The sequence below is a fragment of the Phalacrocorax carbo genome, chromosome 28 (genome assembly GCF_963921805.1).
Source record: "Phalacrocorax carbo chromosome 28, bPhaCar2.1, whole genome shotgun sequence".
Lineage (NCBI taxonomy): Eukaryota > Metazoa > Chordata > Aves > Suliformes > Phalacrocoracidae > Phalacrocorax > Phalacrocorax carbo.
In genome coordinates this window covers 1,972,358-1,986,578 of record NC_087540.1, presented here as the reverse complement: position 1 = coordinate 1,986,578, position 14,221 = coordinate 1,972,358, and the positions used below count along the sequence as shown (strand labels likewise).

Sequence of the window (14,221 nt, the reverse complement as noted above, 5' to 3'; positions counted from 1 at the left end):
CCGGCTGCCTTGGGCTGGCGAGTGATGCATCGTGCTGAGCAGGCAGTGACCGAGAGGAGTGCCTTTGATTTGGCATTTCGTAACCTCGCGCCTCTCTAGATAATAGCCACACGGCATACGTCATGCGGTCGCTTGCGTGCCGCAGTCCTTTGCGAGGCCGCCTTCTTGCCCAGTGCCATGACCCTGGTCTTGCCTGTGGCTCTGCAAAGAGGGCACGGGGCCGCCGTGAGACCAAGCCCTTGGCGAGGAGCAGTGGCACGCCGGGCGCTTGCAGTCAGCCTTTGTCACGCTGCGTGCCCTCTTACACACCGAGATAATGAAAAGAGAGCGGGGCTCATTTGGCCCATTAGGTGGCAGCTGGCAAGCGTCCAAGCGGGGTGATGGCAGGGGCTGATAGAGCGGGTTGGGGCCGGCGAGGAAACGGCGTCAGCAAAACAGCCCCGTGCCACGCAGGGAGGAGGCAGGGGCTTGGCCACCGTGGGCCACGTGTCCCCAGCGTGGCCAGCTCCTCCCTGCACTCGGCGGCCAGCAATAAAAGCGCTGCCCTCGCTCAGTGCTGGCATCCGCCGCTCCTGCCTCGCTCTGCTCAGGAAAAGGGTAGGTGGGTGCCTGCCGCTGTCTGCCTGCTGTGGCAGTGGCCAGCGTGGGGCCTCCCTGGGCGGGAGAGCAGTGACAGCAGCGGGCGTGCTGGTAGCAGGCTCGGGCGGCCAGGGCAGGCTGAGCCACGGCGGGAGGAGGAAGGAGCCTCGGGCCGGGACGTGCAGAGCCAGGCCCTGCTCTCGGGGAGGGTTTGTGCGTCCTCTGTGTGAGGGGAGCAGGGCGCTGAGGGGGGCTGTCTGGGCAAAGGGCAAGCGGTGGGCAGTGCGGGCAAGGCGGTGGCTCTGGCCCCTCCAGCTCCAAGGCAGCCCTGGGAACAAGGCCCTGCTCAGCCAGAGGATCTCCTCCTCGGTCATGACACCTGTCCTTGGGGCCATGTCTTTCAGGCTCAGCTCTCTCCAACAAAGATGTCTTGCTACGACCTGTGCCCACCAAAAACCAGCGTCGCTGTCCCGCAGCCCATTGCCGAGAGCTGCAACGAGCTGTGCGCCCGCCAGTGCCCCGACTCCACGGCCTTCATCCAGCCGCCCCCCGTCGTCGTCACCTTCCCCGGCCCCATCCTCAGCTCCTTCCCCCAGCAAGCCGTGGTGGGCTCCTCCGGAGCACCGGCCTTTGGGGGCTCCCTGGGGCTGGGGGGCCTCTACGGTGCCGGGGCCACGCAGGGCTCGGGGGGCCTCTGCACCTTTGGCAGACCCTACGCTTCTCCCGCCTGCAGCCCTTGTGTCTTGCCCCGCTACACCAGGAAGCTGTGGGACACCTGTGGGCCCTGCTAGACCCTGACCCAAAGCCCCTGGCACAGCCCTTGGGACACTCAGACTCACTCCTCACCCCTTTCTCCCCTCCTTACCCTCTCTCCATGACCCTCCTCCTCCTCCTTACTCCCGACCATGCCCAGATGCGCACCATCGTCCCACAGGCATGTCTCTGCAATGACCACCGCCTGCGAGAAGCCTGAAGGAGCACCTTACTCAAAGCCTGCAGGGACAACCTGCGTGCCTCCCTCGTACGTGGCTTTCTCCAGTGGCCGCTTTCCTGCACTGCAATAAAAGAAGCCTGCAATCCATGCCTGCCTCTCTGCCTTTCCTTTCAAAGCCCAGCCTCGGCTGCGGGGCTCCCTGGCCCTGCACGGGGCCCCGGCCAGCTGCACCAGGGCACTCTCTCAGCCCCCGCAGAGCCAGGCTCAGCTGCTTTTGGGGAGACCCCCCCGCACAGCCCTGGCAGCTCTGGACGCACACCGTCCCGCAGATGAGCTCCAAGGGCCCTGCCTCAACGCAGGCTGCTCCCCTGCCTGCAGGACACACAGCCCTGCGGCATTTGCACACCTCCAGCCTCCTTGTGCAGGAGCGCAGCTTACCCAGGGTCTGGAGGCCAGCCGGGGGCCGTGCCCGACACGACCCCAGCCCCTTTCTGCCTCCTGGCCTCTACTAGAGGCGTGGTGGCAGAAAGCAAAGGGGATGCTTCCCTCCCTCTTCATTATCCCATTCCCTTCCCCTCCTCATTCCTCTTTGTCTTTCCCCTTCCCGCCTTCTTCTTCTCCCTCCCACCCTTCCCTTTCCCTCCACTCCTTCCCTCTCCTTCTCCGCTTCCCTTTCTCCTTCCGCTTACCACCCCCAGCACAGACCAACACGCGCGCTGCTCCTCCCTTCTCTGACGCACACCTGAAATCACAGAAATCGCAGCCACGCTCCTGTGGCAGGAGCCTTTGCAGGGCATCTTCTCATGCTGACCCCTCCAGCAGGCTCACCCACAGCCCGCTGCCCAGCACCGTGGCCAGGCAGCTTCTGCATGTCTCCAAGGACAGAGACTCCACCACCTCACGGGGTAACCTGTGCCACTGCTCGGTCTCCCTCACAGGGAAAAAATTATTTTGGGACATTGAGGCAGAGGCTCCTGTGTTTCACGTGGTGACCATTGACTCTTCTCCTGGCACTGGACACCTCTCACATGAGCCTGGCTCCATCGTCTTCAAGCCTCCCCTTCAGCCATGTCACAGAACCACACAACCACAGAATCACAGGCTGGAAGTGGCTGGAAGGGAAATCTGGAGATCACCTCGTCCAAACACCCTGCTTGAACACGTACACCTAGAACAGGGGCAGAGGACCGCGTCCACGTGGGTTTTGAATATCTCCAGGGAAGGAGACTCCACAGTGTCTCCGGGCAGCCTGTCCCACTGCTCTGACACCAGAACAGTAAAGGAGTTTTTTCTCATGTTTAAGTGGAAATTCCCATCTTCCAGTATAGTCTCATTGCCCCTTGTCCTCTCACTGGGCACCAAGGAAAAGAGTCCAGTCCCATCCTCTTGGCACCCACCCTTCACAGATTTTAAGAAGCATTGATGAGATCCCCCCTCACTCTTCTCTTCTCCCGGATGAACAAAACCCCGTCTCTCAGCCTTTCCTCATGAGGGAGACACTCCAGGCCCCTCATCATCTTGGGAGCTCCCCGCTGCATGTGCTGGCCGTGCTGGCCTTGTCTGCACATTGGTGAGCCCCGCTGAGCCTCCTCTGCACCACCATGAACAGTCCCATCTCTCTCCGGATCTCCTCAGCAAGAAGGAAAATGTCCTGCGATTATCCACACTGTTTCCAGCACAAATCCAGAACATAGCCCCATCCCAGCTACTGTGAAGGCAATTCACTCTATCCCAGCCCAAACCAGCACGCTCATCGGCGAGCAGCTCTTTGCTGGGCTCTCTCCAGGAGACACACATCTCTCCTGTGCTGGGCAGCCCTGGGCTCAACGCAGCACCGCAGGGGTGGCCTCGCCAGTGCTGAGGCAAATGCAACGCTCCCCTCCCTCCCCCTGCCGCCCATGCTCCTCAGCATGCAGCCCAGGGCCCCGCTGGCTGCCTTTGGCCCCAGGCACGTGGCTGGCTCGTGCTCACCTCGGTGTCCACCAGCAGCACCCCCTGGGCCCACCCTCAACAAGCTGCTCTCCAGCACGTGACAGCCATTTCCCAAGCGCGGGTTTAACGCTGGCTCTCGTCCAGCCTCCTCTGCGCAGGCGCCCAGAGGTGCTGCCGTGCTTCGGTGGATCAGCGGGACCTGGCGGTGCCGGTGTCTCTCCTGCACTGAGAAGACCAGGCAAAGGAGCGCTGCCAGCGCCTGGCCTGCTCTCTGCCCTCTGCCCTTTCCCCAGCTCCTGCAAGCCCCAACCAAAAGCTCCCTCTCCCCTGCCTGTCTGCAGCCTCCCTCTCCCAGCGCTGCCCATCCTCACCTCTCCTGGGCATCTCAGCATTTGCCCTCCCAGAGCTGACGGGCACGCGGCCCCCGGGGTCCTCCCAAAGGGGCACAAAGAGGGAGGGAGACACGACTTGGATGCAGGAAATCTTTATTGTGCCCAGAGGGGCGGGAGAGGCTCTCAGAGGGAGGGTGGGCAAGACCCAGAGAGGCTGGCTGCCACGTGTTGGGGGAGGCAGAGGGATCTTCCCCAGAGCATCCATTCTCTCTCCGGATGCCCCGTAAGACGTGGCCCTGCAGCCCCACAGGGCCTTTCGGGTCCACCTCCTGCCCCGTCCCAGGGCAGGGAGGACTGGGGAGGGGAGGGGATTAAAGGGCAGGGGAAGAGGGCAAGAAGGGCCAAGGGTGAGCGGCACTGCCAGCTGCCCAGGCGATGGCTGGGGCTGCTCAGCACTCCTCAGTGCCTCGTGCCCACCAGCTCAGCCGTGCATGGGTGGCGGTGGCCTTGGTGTTTGGTGTGGGGGCGGTGCCGGGGTCTTTGGGTCAGGGTCTAGCAGGGCCCACAGGTGTCCCACAGCTTCCTGGTGTAGCGGGGCAAGACGCAAGGGCTGCAGGCGGGAGAAGCGTAGGGTCTGCCAAAGGTGCAGAGGCCCCCCGAGCCCTGCGTGGCCCCGGCACCGTAGAGGCCCCCCAGCCCCAGGGAGCCCCCAAAGGCCGGTGCTCCGGAGGAGCCCACCACGGCTTGCTGGGGGAAGGAGCTGAGGATGGGGCCGGGGAAGGTGACGACGACGGGGGGCGGCTGGATGAAGGCCGTGGAGTCGGGGCACTGGCGGGCGCACAGCTCGTTGCAGCTCTCGGCGATGGGCTGCGGGACGGCGACCTGCTGCGGGGCGGCGACGCTGGTTTTTGGTGGGCACAGGTCGTAGCAAGACATCTTTGCGTGGGATCTGATGGTGCTCTGCGAGAGGGCAGAGGTTGTAAGAGAGCAGCTGAGGGGAGCACCCGAGGCGCAGGGGTCGGGCGCAGAGCAGGGGGTCTGAAGAAGAACCGCTCGCAGACTTACCCTGTTCCCAGAGGAGAAGGCAAGCAGAGCAGTGGATGGGAGAGCCTGGCAGGGGCAGAGCTTTTATAGCGGCCCTGCCATTGCTCAGCACCACCTGGGCCAATCTGCAGAGGCGGCACTCCCTCCTGCCAATGACAACAGGGCTGTTGGGCTTCTGGCCCTCCCTGAGTCAGCATCCCCTCGCCCGTCCAGCACATGCCCCTTCTGAGGCTCTCCTCCCCTTTCTGCTCCGTGGGCTAATGGAGAGCGGGCATCCCCCTCGTAGGGGCTGCGCGCGGCAGCAGAGGCCCCTGCTTCTGCAGCTCCTCGCTGCCTGCCTTGTGCTCTGCCCTGGGAAGACACCTGTGCCCTGAGCTCGCAGCCAGGCTCTGCTGGGAGGAGAGGCGCCAGCGCCAATGGGGCCAGCGTAGCTGTGGGCTGCTGTGGCTGGGCATTGTGACGGGGCTCCCAGCTGCCCAGCAGCTCGAGGGCAGCCCCTGCCCAGCACCGCCCCCCCAGCAATGGGGCTCCCGGCACACTTGCAAGGGCCTGGCAGGACTGGCATGAGCCCGAGGCACGTGGGCCCAGGTGGGGATCCGTGCTCCTTGCACCACATACCCCACGGAAGCGCATGAGTGGTCTTTCTCCCCCAGATTGCAGAGCTTGATGGCCAGCGCCTGGGGGCGGAGGGAGGCCGGCTGCCTTGGGCTGGCGAGTGATGCATCGTGCTGAGCAGGCAGTGACCGAGAGGAGTGCCTTTGATTTGGCATTTCGTAACCTCGCGCCTCTCTAGATAATAGCCACACGGCATACGTCATGCGGTCGCTTGCGTGCCGCAGTCCTTTGCGAGGCCGCCTTCTTGCCCAGTGCCATGACCCTGGTCTTGCCTGTGGCTCTGCAAAGAGGGCACGGGGCCGCCGTGAGACCAAGCCCTTGGCGAGGAGCAGTGGCACGCCGGGCGCTTGCAGTCAGCCTTTGTCACGCTGCGTGCCCTCTTACACACCGAGATAATGAAAAGAGAGCGAGGCTCATTTGGCCCATTAGGTGGCAGCTGGCAAGCGTCCAAGCGGGGTGATGGCAGGGGCTGATAGAGCGGGTTGGGGCCGGCGAGGAAACGGCGTCAGCAAAACAGCCCCGTGCCACGCAGGGAGGAGGCAGGGGCTTGGCCACCGTGGGCCACGTGTCCCCAGCGTGGCCAGCTCCTCCCTGCACTCGGCGGCCAGCAATAAAAGCGCTGCCCTCGCTCAGTGCTGGCATCCGCCGCTCCTGCCTCGCTCTGCTCAGGAAAAGGGTAGGTGGGTGCCTGCCGCTGTCTGCCTGCTGTGGCAGTGGCCAGCGTGGGGCCTCCCTGGGCGGGAGAGCAGTGACAGCAGCGGGCGTGCTGGTAGCAGGCTCGGGCGGCCAGGGCAGGCTGAGCCACGGCGGGAGGAGGAAGGAGCCTCGGGCCGGGACGTGCAGAGCCAGGCCCTGCTCTCGGGGAGGGTTTGTGCGTCCTCTGTGTGAGGGGAGCAGGGCGCTGAGGGGGGCTGTCTGGGCAAAGGGCAAGCGGTGGGCAGTGCGGGCAAGGCGGTGGCTCTGGCCCCTCCAGCTCCAAGGCAGCCCTGGGAACAAGGCCCTGCTTGGCCAGAGGATCTCCTCCTCGGTCATGACACCTGTCCTTGGGGCCATGTCTTTCAGGCTCAGCTCTCTCCAACAAAGATGTCTTGCTACGACCTGTGCCCACCAAAAACCAGCGTCGCTGTCCCGCAGCCCATTGCCGAGAGCTGCAACGAGCTGTGCGCCCGCCAGTGCCCCGACTCCACGGCCTTCATCCAGCCGCCCCCCGTCGTCGTCACCTTCCCCGGCCCCATCCTCAGCTCCTTCCCCCAGCAAGCCGTGGTGGGCTCCTCCGGAGCACCGGCCTTTGGGGGCTCCCTGGGGCTGGGGGGCCTCTACGGTGCCGGGGCCACGCAGGGCTCGGGGGGCCTCTGCACCTTTGGCAGACCCTACGCTTCTCCCGCCTGCAGCCCTTGTGTCTTGCCCCGCTACACCAGGAAGCTGTGGGACACCTGTGGGCCCTGCTAGACCCTGACCCAAAGCCCCTGGCACAGCCCTTGGGACACTCAGACTCACTCCTCACCCCTTTCTCCCCTCCTTACCCTCTCTCCATGACCCTCCTCCTCCTCCTTACTCCCGACCATGCCCAGATGCGCACCATCGTCCCACAGGCATGTCTCTGCAATGACCACCGCCTGCGAGAAGCCTGAAGGAGCACCTTACTCAAAGCCTGCAGGGACAACCTGCGTGCCTCCCTCGTACGTGGCTTTCTCCAGTGGCCGCTTTCCTGCACTGCAATAAAAGAAGCCTGCAATCCATGCCTGCCTCTCTGCCTTTCCTTTCAAAGCCCAGCCTCGGCTGCGGGGCTCCCTGGCCCTGCACGGGGCCCCGGCCAGCTGCACCAGGGCACTCTCTCAGCCCCCGCAGAGCCAGGCTCAGCTGCTTTTGGGGAGACCCCCCCGCACAGCCCTGGCAGCTCTGGACGCACACCGTCCCGCAGATGAGCTCCAAGGGCCCTGCCTCAACGCAGGCTGCTCCCCTGCCTGCAGGACACACAGCCCTGCGGCATTTGCACACCTCCAGCCTCCTTGTGCAGGAGCGCAGCTTACCCAGGGTCTGGAGGCCAGCCGGGGGCCGTGCCTGACACGACCCCAGCCTCTTTCTGCCTCCTGGCCTCTACTAGAGGCGTGGTGGCAGAAAGCAAAGGGGATGCTTCCCTCCCTCTTCATTATCCCATTCCCTTCCCCTCCTCATTCCTCTTTGTCTTTCCCCTTCCCGCCTTCTTCTTCTCCCTCCCACCCTTCCCTTTCCCTCCACTCCTTCCCTCTCCTTCTCCGCTTCCCTTTCTCCTTCCGCTTACCACCCCCAGCACAGACCAACACGCGCGCTGCTCCTCCCTTCTCTGACGCACACCTGAAATCACAGAAATCGCAGCCACGCTCCTGTGGCAGGAGCCTTTGCAGGGCATCTTCTCATGCTGACCCCTCCAGCAGGCTCACCCACAGCCCGCTGCCCAGCACCGTGGCCAGGCAGCTTCTGCATGTCTCCAAGGACAGAGACTCCACCACCTCACGGGGTAACCTGTGCCACTGCTCGGTCTCCCTCACAGGGAAAAAATTATTTTGGGACATTGAGGCAGAGGCTCCTGTGTTTCACGTGGTGACCATTGACTCTTCTCCTGGCACTGGACACCTCTCACATGAGCCTGGCTCCATCGTCTTCAAGCCTCCCCTTCAGCCATGTCACAGAACCACACAACCACAGAATCACAGGCTGGAAGTGGCTGGAAGGGAAATCTGGAGATCACCTCGTCCAAACACCCTGCTTGAACACGTACACCTAGAACAGGGGCAGAGGACCGCGTCCACGTGGGTTTTGAATATCTCCAGGGAAGGAGACTCCACAGCGTCTCCGGGCAGCCTGTCCCACTGCTCTGACACCAGAACAGTAAAGGAGTTTTTTCTCATGTTTAAGTGGAAATTCCCATCTTCCAGTATAGTCTCATTGCCCCTTGTCCTCTCACTGGGCACCAAGGAAAAGAGTCCAGTCCCATCCTCTTGGCACCCACCCTTCACAGATTTTAAGAAGCATTGATGAGATCCCCCCTCACTCTTCTCTTCTCCCGGATGAACAAAACCCCGTCTCTCAGCCTTTCCTCATGAGGGAGACACTCCAGGACCCTCATCATCTTGGGAGCTCCCCGCTGCATGTGCTGGCCGTGCTGGCCTTGTCTGCACATTGGTGAGCCCCGCTGAGCCTCCTCTGCACCACCATGAACAGTCCCATCTCTCTCCGGATCTCCTCAGCAAGAAGGAAAATGTCCTGCGATTATCCACACTGTTTCCAGCACAAATCCAGAACATAGCCCCATCCCAGCTACTGTGAAGGCAATTCACTCTATCCCAGCCCAAACCAGCACGCTCATCGGCGAGCAGCTCTTTGCTGGGCTCTCTCCAGGAGACACACATCTCTCCTGTGCTGGGCAGCCCTGGGCTCAACGCAGCACCGCAGGGGTGGCCTCGCCAGTGCTGAGGCAAATGCAACGCTCCCCTCCCTCCCCCTGCCGCCCATGCTCCTCAGCATGCAGCCCAGGGCCCCGCTGGCTGCCTTTGGCCCCGGGCACGTGGCCGGCTCGTGCTCACCTCGGTGTCCACCAGCAGCACCCCCTGGGCCCACCCTCAACAAGCTGCTCTCCAGCACGTGACAGCCATTTCCCAAGCGCGGGTTTAACGCTGGCTCTCGTCCAGCCTCCTCTGCGCAGGCGCCCAGAGGTGCTGCCGTGCTTCGGTGGATCAGCGGGACCTGGCGGTGCCGGTGTCTCTCCTGCACTGAGAAGACCAGGCAAAGGAGCGCTGCCAGCGCCTGGCCTGCTCTCTGCCCTCTGCCCTTTCCCCAGCTCCTGCAAGCCCCAACCAAAAGCTCCCTCTCCCCTGCCTGTCTGCAGCCTCCCTCTCCCAGCGCTGCCCATCCTCACCTCTCCTGGGCATCTCAGCATTTGCCCTCCCAGAGCTGACGGGCACGCGGCCCCCGGGGTCCTCCCAAAGGGGCACAAAGAGGGAGGGAGACACGACTTGGATGCAGGAAATCTTTATTGTGCCCAGAGGGGCGGGAGAGGCTCTCAGAGGGAGGGTGGGCAAGACCCAGAGAGGCTGGCTGCCACGTGTTGGGGGAGGCAGAGGGATCTTCCCCAGAGCATCCATTCTCTCTCCGGATGCCCCGTAAGACGTGGCCCTGCAGCCCCACAGGGCCTTTCGGGTCCACCTCCTGCCCCGTCCCAGGGCAGGGAGGACTGGGGAGGGGAGGGGATTCGAGGGCAGGGGAAGAGGGCAAGAAGGGCCAAGGGTGAGCGGCACTGCCAGCTGCCCAGGCGATGGCTGGGGCTGCTCAGCACTCCTCAGTGCCTCGTGCCCACCAGCTCAGCCGTGCATGGGTGGCGGTGGCCTTGGTGTTCGGTGTGGGGGCGGTGCCGGGGTCTTTGGGTCAGGGTCTAGCAGGGCCCACAGGTGTCCCACAGCTTCCTGGTGTAGCGGGGCAAGACGCAAGGGCTGCAGGTGGGAGAAGCGTAGGGTCTGCCAAAGGTGCAGAGGCCCCCCGAGCCCTGCGTGGCCCCGGCACCGTAGAGGCCCCCCAGCCCCAGGGAGCCCCCAAAGGCGGGTGCTCCGGAGGAGCCCACCACGGCTTGCTGGGGGAAGGAGCTGAGGATGGGGCCGGGGAAGGTGACGACGACGGGGGGCGGCTGGATGAAGGCCGTGGAGTCGGGGCACTGGCGGGCGCACAGCTCGTTGCAGCTCTCGGCGATGGGCTGCGGGACGGCGACCTGCTGCGGGGCGGCGACGCTGGTTTTTGGTGGGCACAGGTCGTAGCAAGACATCTTTGCGCGGGATCTGATGGTGCTCTGCGAGAGGGCAGAGGTTGTAAGAGAGCAGCTGAGGGGAGCACCCGAGGCGCAGGGGTCGGGCGCAGAGCAGGGGGTCTGAAGAAGAACCGCTCGCAGACTTACCCTGTTCCCAGAGGAGAAGGCAAGCAGAGCAGTGGATGGGAGAGCCTGGCAGGGGCAGAGCTTTTATAGCGGCCCTGCCATTGCTCAGCACCACCTGGGCCAATCTGCAGAGGCGGCACTCCCTCCTGCCAATGACAACAGGGCTGTTGGGCTTCTGGCCCTCCCTGAGTCAGCATCCCCTCGCCCGTCCAGCACATGCCCCTTCTGAGGCTCTCCTCCCCTTTCTGCTCCGTGGGCTAATGGAGAGCGGGCATCCCCCTCGTAGGGGCTGCGCGCGGCAGCAGAGGCCCCTGCTTCTGCAGCTCCTCGCTGCCTGCCTTGTGCTCTGCCCTGGGAAGACACCTGTGCCCTGAGCTCGCAGCCAGGCTCTGCTGGGAGGAGAGGCGCCAGCGCCAATGGGGCCAGCGTAGCTGTGGGCTGCTGTGGCTGGGCATTGTGACGGGGCTCCCAGCTGCCCAGCAGCTCGAGGGCAGCCCCTGCCCAGCACCGCCCCCCAGCAATGGGGCTCCCGGCACACTTGCAAGGGCCTGGCAGGACTGGCATGAGCCCGAGGCACGTGGGCCCAGGTGGGGATCCGTGCTCCTTGCACCACATACCCCACGGAAGCGCATGAGTGGTCTTTCTCCCCCAGATTGCAGAGCTTGATGGCCAGTGCCTGGGGGCGGAGGGAGGCCGGCTGCCTTGGGCTGGCGAGTGATGCATCGTGCTGAGCAGGCAGTGACCGAGAGGAGTGCCTTTGATTTGGCATTTCGTAACCTCGCGCCTCTCTAGATAATAGCCACACGGCATACGTCATGCGGTCGCTTGCGTGCCGCAGTCCTTTGCGAGGCCGCCTTCTTGCCCAGTGCCATGACCCTGGTCTTGCCTGTGGCTCTGCAAAGAGGGCACGGGGCCGCCGTGAGACCAAGCCCTTGGCGAGGAGCAGTGGCACGCCGGGCGCTTGCAGTCAGCCTTTGTCACGCTGCGTGCCCTCTTACACACCGAGATAATGAAAAGAGAGCGGGGCTCATTTGGCCCATTAGGTGGCAGCTGGCAAGCGTCCAAGCGGGGTGATGGCAGGGGCTGATAGAGCGGGTTGGGGCCGGCGAGGAAACGGCATCAGCAAAACAGCCCCGTGCCACGCAGGGAGGAGGCAGGGGCTTGGCCACCGTGGGCCACGTGTCCCCAGCGTGGCCAGCTCCTCCCTGCACTCGGCGGCCAGCAATAAAAGCGCTGCCCTCGCTCAGTGCTGGCATCCGCCGCTCCTGCCTCGCTCTGCTCAGGAAAAGGGTAGGTGGGTGCCTGCCGCTGTCTGCCTGCTGTGGCAGTGGCCAGCGTGGGGCCTCCCTGGGCGGGAGAGCAGTGACAGCAGCGGGCGTGCTGGTAGCAGGCTCGGGCGGCCAGGGCAGGCTGAGCCACGGCGGGAGGAGGAAGGAGCCTCGGGCCGGGACGTGCAGAGCCAGGCCCTGCTCTCGGGGAGGGTTTGTGCGTCCTCTGTGTGAGGGGAGCAGGGCGCTGAGGGGGGCTGTCTGGGCAAAGGGCAAGCGGTGGGCAGTGCGGGCAAGGCGGTGGCTCTGGCCCCTCCAGCTCCAAGGCAGCCCTGGGAACAAGGCCCTGCTTGGCCAGAGGATCTCCTCCTCGGTCATGACACCTGTCCTTGGGGCCATGTCTTTCAGGCTCAGCTCTCTCCAACAAAGATGTCTTGCTACGACCTGTGCCCACCAAAAACCAGCGTCGCTGTCCCGCAGCCCATTGCCGAGAGCTGCAACGAGCTGTGCGCCCGCCAGTGCCCCGACTCCACGGCCTTCATCCAGCCGCCCCCCGTCGTCGTCACCTTCCCCGGCCCCATCCTCAGCTCCTTCCCCCAGCAAGCCGTGGTGGGCTCCTCCGGAGCACCGGCCTTTGGGGGCTCCCTGGGGCTGGGGGGCCTCTACGGTGCCGGGGCCACGCAGGGCTCGGGGGGCCTCTGCACCTTTGGCAGACCCTACGCTTCTCCCGCCTGCAGCCCTTGTGTCTTGCCCCGCTACACCAGGAAGCTGTGGGACACCTGTGGGCCCTGCTAGACCCTGACCCAAAGCCCCTGGCACAGCCCTTGGGACACTCAGACTCACTCCTCACCCCTTTCTCCCCTCCTTACCCTCTCTCCATGACCCTCCTCCTCCTCCTTACTCCCGACCATGCCCAGATGCGCACCATCGTCCCACAGGCATGTCTCTGCAATGACCACCGCCTGCGAGAAGCCTGAAGGAGCACCTTACTCAAAGCCTGCAGGGACAACCTGCGTGCCTCCCTCGTACGTGGCTTTCTCCAGTGGCCGCTTTCCTGCACTGCAATAAAAGAAGCCTGCAATCCATGCCTGCCTCTCTGCCTTTCCTTTCAAAGCCCAGCCTCGGCTGCGGGGCTCCCTGGCCCTGCACGGGGCCCCGGCCAGCTGCACCAGGGCACTCTCTCAGCCCCCGCAGAGCCAGGCTCAGCTGCTTTTGGGGAGACCCCCCCGCACAGCCCTGGCAGCTCTGGACGCACACCGTCCCGCAGATGAGCTCCAAGGGCCCTGCCTCAACGCAGGCTGCTCCCCTGCCTGCAGGACACACAGCCCTGCGGCATTTGCACACCTCCAGCCTCCTTGTGCAGGAGCGCAGCTTACCCAGGGTCTGGAGGCCAGCCGGGGGCCGTGCCTGACACGACCCCAGCCTCTTTCTGCCTCCTGGCCTCTACTAGAGGCGTGGTGGCAGAAAGCAAAGGGGATGCTTCCCTCCCTCTTCATTATCCCATTCCCTTCCCCTCCTCATTCCTCTTTGTCTTTCCCCTTCCCGCCTTCTTCTTCTCCCTCCCACCCTTCCCTTTCCCTCCACTCCTTCCCTCTCCTTCTCCGCTTCCCTTTCTCCTTCCGCTTACCACCCCCAGCACAGACCAACACGCGCGCTGCTCCTCCCTTCTCTGACGCACACCTGAAATCACAGAAATCGCAGCCACGCTCCTGTGGCAGGAGCCTTTGCAGGGCATCTTCTCATGCTGACCCCTCCAGCAGGCTCACCCACAGCCCGCTGCCCAGCACCGTGGCCAGGCAGCTTCTGCATGTCTCCAAGGACAGAGACTCCACCACCTCACGGGGTAACCTGTGCCACTGCTCGGTCTCCCTCACAGGGAAAAAATTATTTTGGGACATTGAGGCAGAGGCTCCTGTGTTTCACGTGGTGACCATTGACTCTTCTCCTGGCACTGGACACCTCTCACATGAGCCTGGCTCCATCGTCTTCAAGCCTCCCCTTCAGCCATGTCACAGAACCACACAACCACAGAATCACAGGCTGGAAGTGGCTGGAAGGGAAATCTGGAGATCACCTCGTCCAAACACCCTGCTTGAACACGTACACCTAGAACAGGGGCAGAGGACCGCGTCCACGTGGGTTTTGAATATCTCCAGGGAAGGAGACTCCACAGCGTCTCCGGGCAGCCTGTCCCACTGCTCTGACACCAGAACAGTAAAGGAGTTTTTTCTCATGTTTAAGTGGAAATTCCCATCTTCCAGTATAGTCTCATTGCCCCTTGTCCTCTCACTGGGCACCAAGGAAAAGAGTCCAGTCCCATCCTCTTGGCACCCACCCTTCACAGATTTTAAGAAGCATTGATGAGATCCCCCCTCACTCTTCTCTTCTCCCGGATGAACAAAACCCCGTCTCTCAGCCTTTCCTCATGAGGGAGACACTCCAGGACCCTCATCATCTTGGGAGCTCCCCGCTGCATGTGCTGGCCGTGCTGGCCTTGTCTGCACATTGGTGAGCCCCGCTGAGCCTCCTCTGCACCACCATGAACAGTCCCATCTCTCTCCGGATCTCCTCAGCAAGAAGGAAAATGTCCTGCGATTATCCACACTGTTTCCAGCAC

General features: G+C 63.7%; 5 protein-coding genes across 5 annotated transcripts; 3 read left to right on the top strand and 2 right to left on the bottom strand.

The window, feature by feature from the left end:
* The first annotated feature begins 531 nt into the window (after nt 1-531).
* LOC135318122 (scale keratin-like) lies at nt 532-1,660 on the top strand. Its single transcript, XM_064474974.1, has 2 exons — nt 532-597; nt 984-1,660. The coding sequence occupies exon 2, from the start codon at nt 1,005-1,007 to the stop codon at nt 1,368-1,370; it is 366 nt and encodes a 121-aa protein (XP_064331044.1). The 5' UTR covers nt 532-597; nt 984-1,004; the 3' UTR covers nt 1,371-1,660.
* Nucleotides 1,661-4,320: 2,660 nt separating this feature from the next.
* LOC135318148 (scale keratin-like) lies at nt 4,321-4,713 on the bottom strand. Its single transcript, XM_064475026.1, has one exon. It carries the CDS (start codon nt 4,711-4,713, stop codon nt 4,330-4,332), a length of 384 nt encoding a protein of 127 aa, XP_064331096.1. The 3' UTR covers nt 4,321-4,329.
* A 1,333-nt stretch (nt 4,714-6,046) lies between these two features.
* On the top strand, nt 6,047-7,175 carry LOC135318123 (scale keratin-like). The gene is made up of 2 exons (XM_064474975.1): nt 6,047-6,112; nt 6,499-7,175. The coding sequence occupies exon 2, from the start codon at nt 6,520-6,522 to the stop codon at nt 6,883-6,885; it is 366 nt and encodes a 121-aa protein (XP_064331045.1). The 5' UTR covers nt 6,047-6,112; nt 6,499-6,519; the 3' UTR covers nt 6,886-7,175.
* Nucleotides 7,176-9,844: 2,669 nt separating this feature from the next.
* LOC135318152 (scale keratin-like) lies at nt 9,845-10,228 on the bottom strand. Its single transcript, XM_064475031.1, has one exon. It carries the CDS (start codon nt 10,226-10,228, stop codon nt 9,845-9,847), a length of 384 nt encoding a protein of 127 aa, XP_064331101.1.
* Nucleotides 10,229-11,560: 1,332 nt separating this feature from the next.
* LOC135318111 (scale keratin-like) lies at nt 11,561-12,689 on the top strand. Its single transcript, XM_064474955.1, has 2 exons — nt 11,561-11,626; nt 12,013-12,689. The coding sequence occupies exon 2, from the start codon at nt 12,034-12,036 to the stop codon at nt 12,397-12,399; it is 366 nt and encodes a 121-aa protein (XP_064331025.1). The 5' UTR covers nt 11,561-11,626; nt 12,013-12,033; the 3' UTR covers nt 12,400-12,689.
* The last annotated feature ends 1,532 nt before the right edge of the window (nt 12,690-14,221 follow it).

Bases quoted from the DNA above. Each gene is read 5' to 3' on its own strand.
- LOC135318123 (XM_064474975.1), top strand. From the start codon at position 6,520: ATGTCTTGCTACGACCTGTGCCCACCAAAAACCAGCGTCGCTGTCCCG.
- LOC135318111 (XM_064474955.1), top strand. From the start codon at position 12,034: ATGTCTTGCTACGACCTGTGCCCACCAAAAACCAGCGTCGCTGTCCCG.
- LOC135318152 (XM_064475031.1), bottom strand. From the start codon at position 10,228: ATGTCTTGCTACGACCTGTGCCCACCAAAAACCAGCGTCGCCGCCCCG.
- LOC135318122 (XM_064474974.1), top strand. From the start codon at position 1,005: ATGTCTTGCTACGACCTGTGCCCACCAAAAACCAGCGTCGCTGTCCCG.
- LOC135318148 (XM_064475026.1), bottom strand. From the start codon at position 4,713: ATGTCTTGCTACGACCTGTGCCCACCAAAAACCAGCGTCGCCGCCCCG.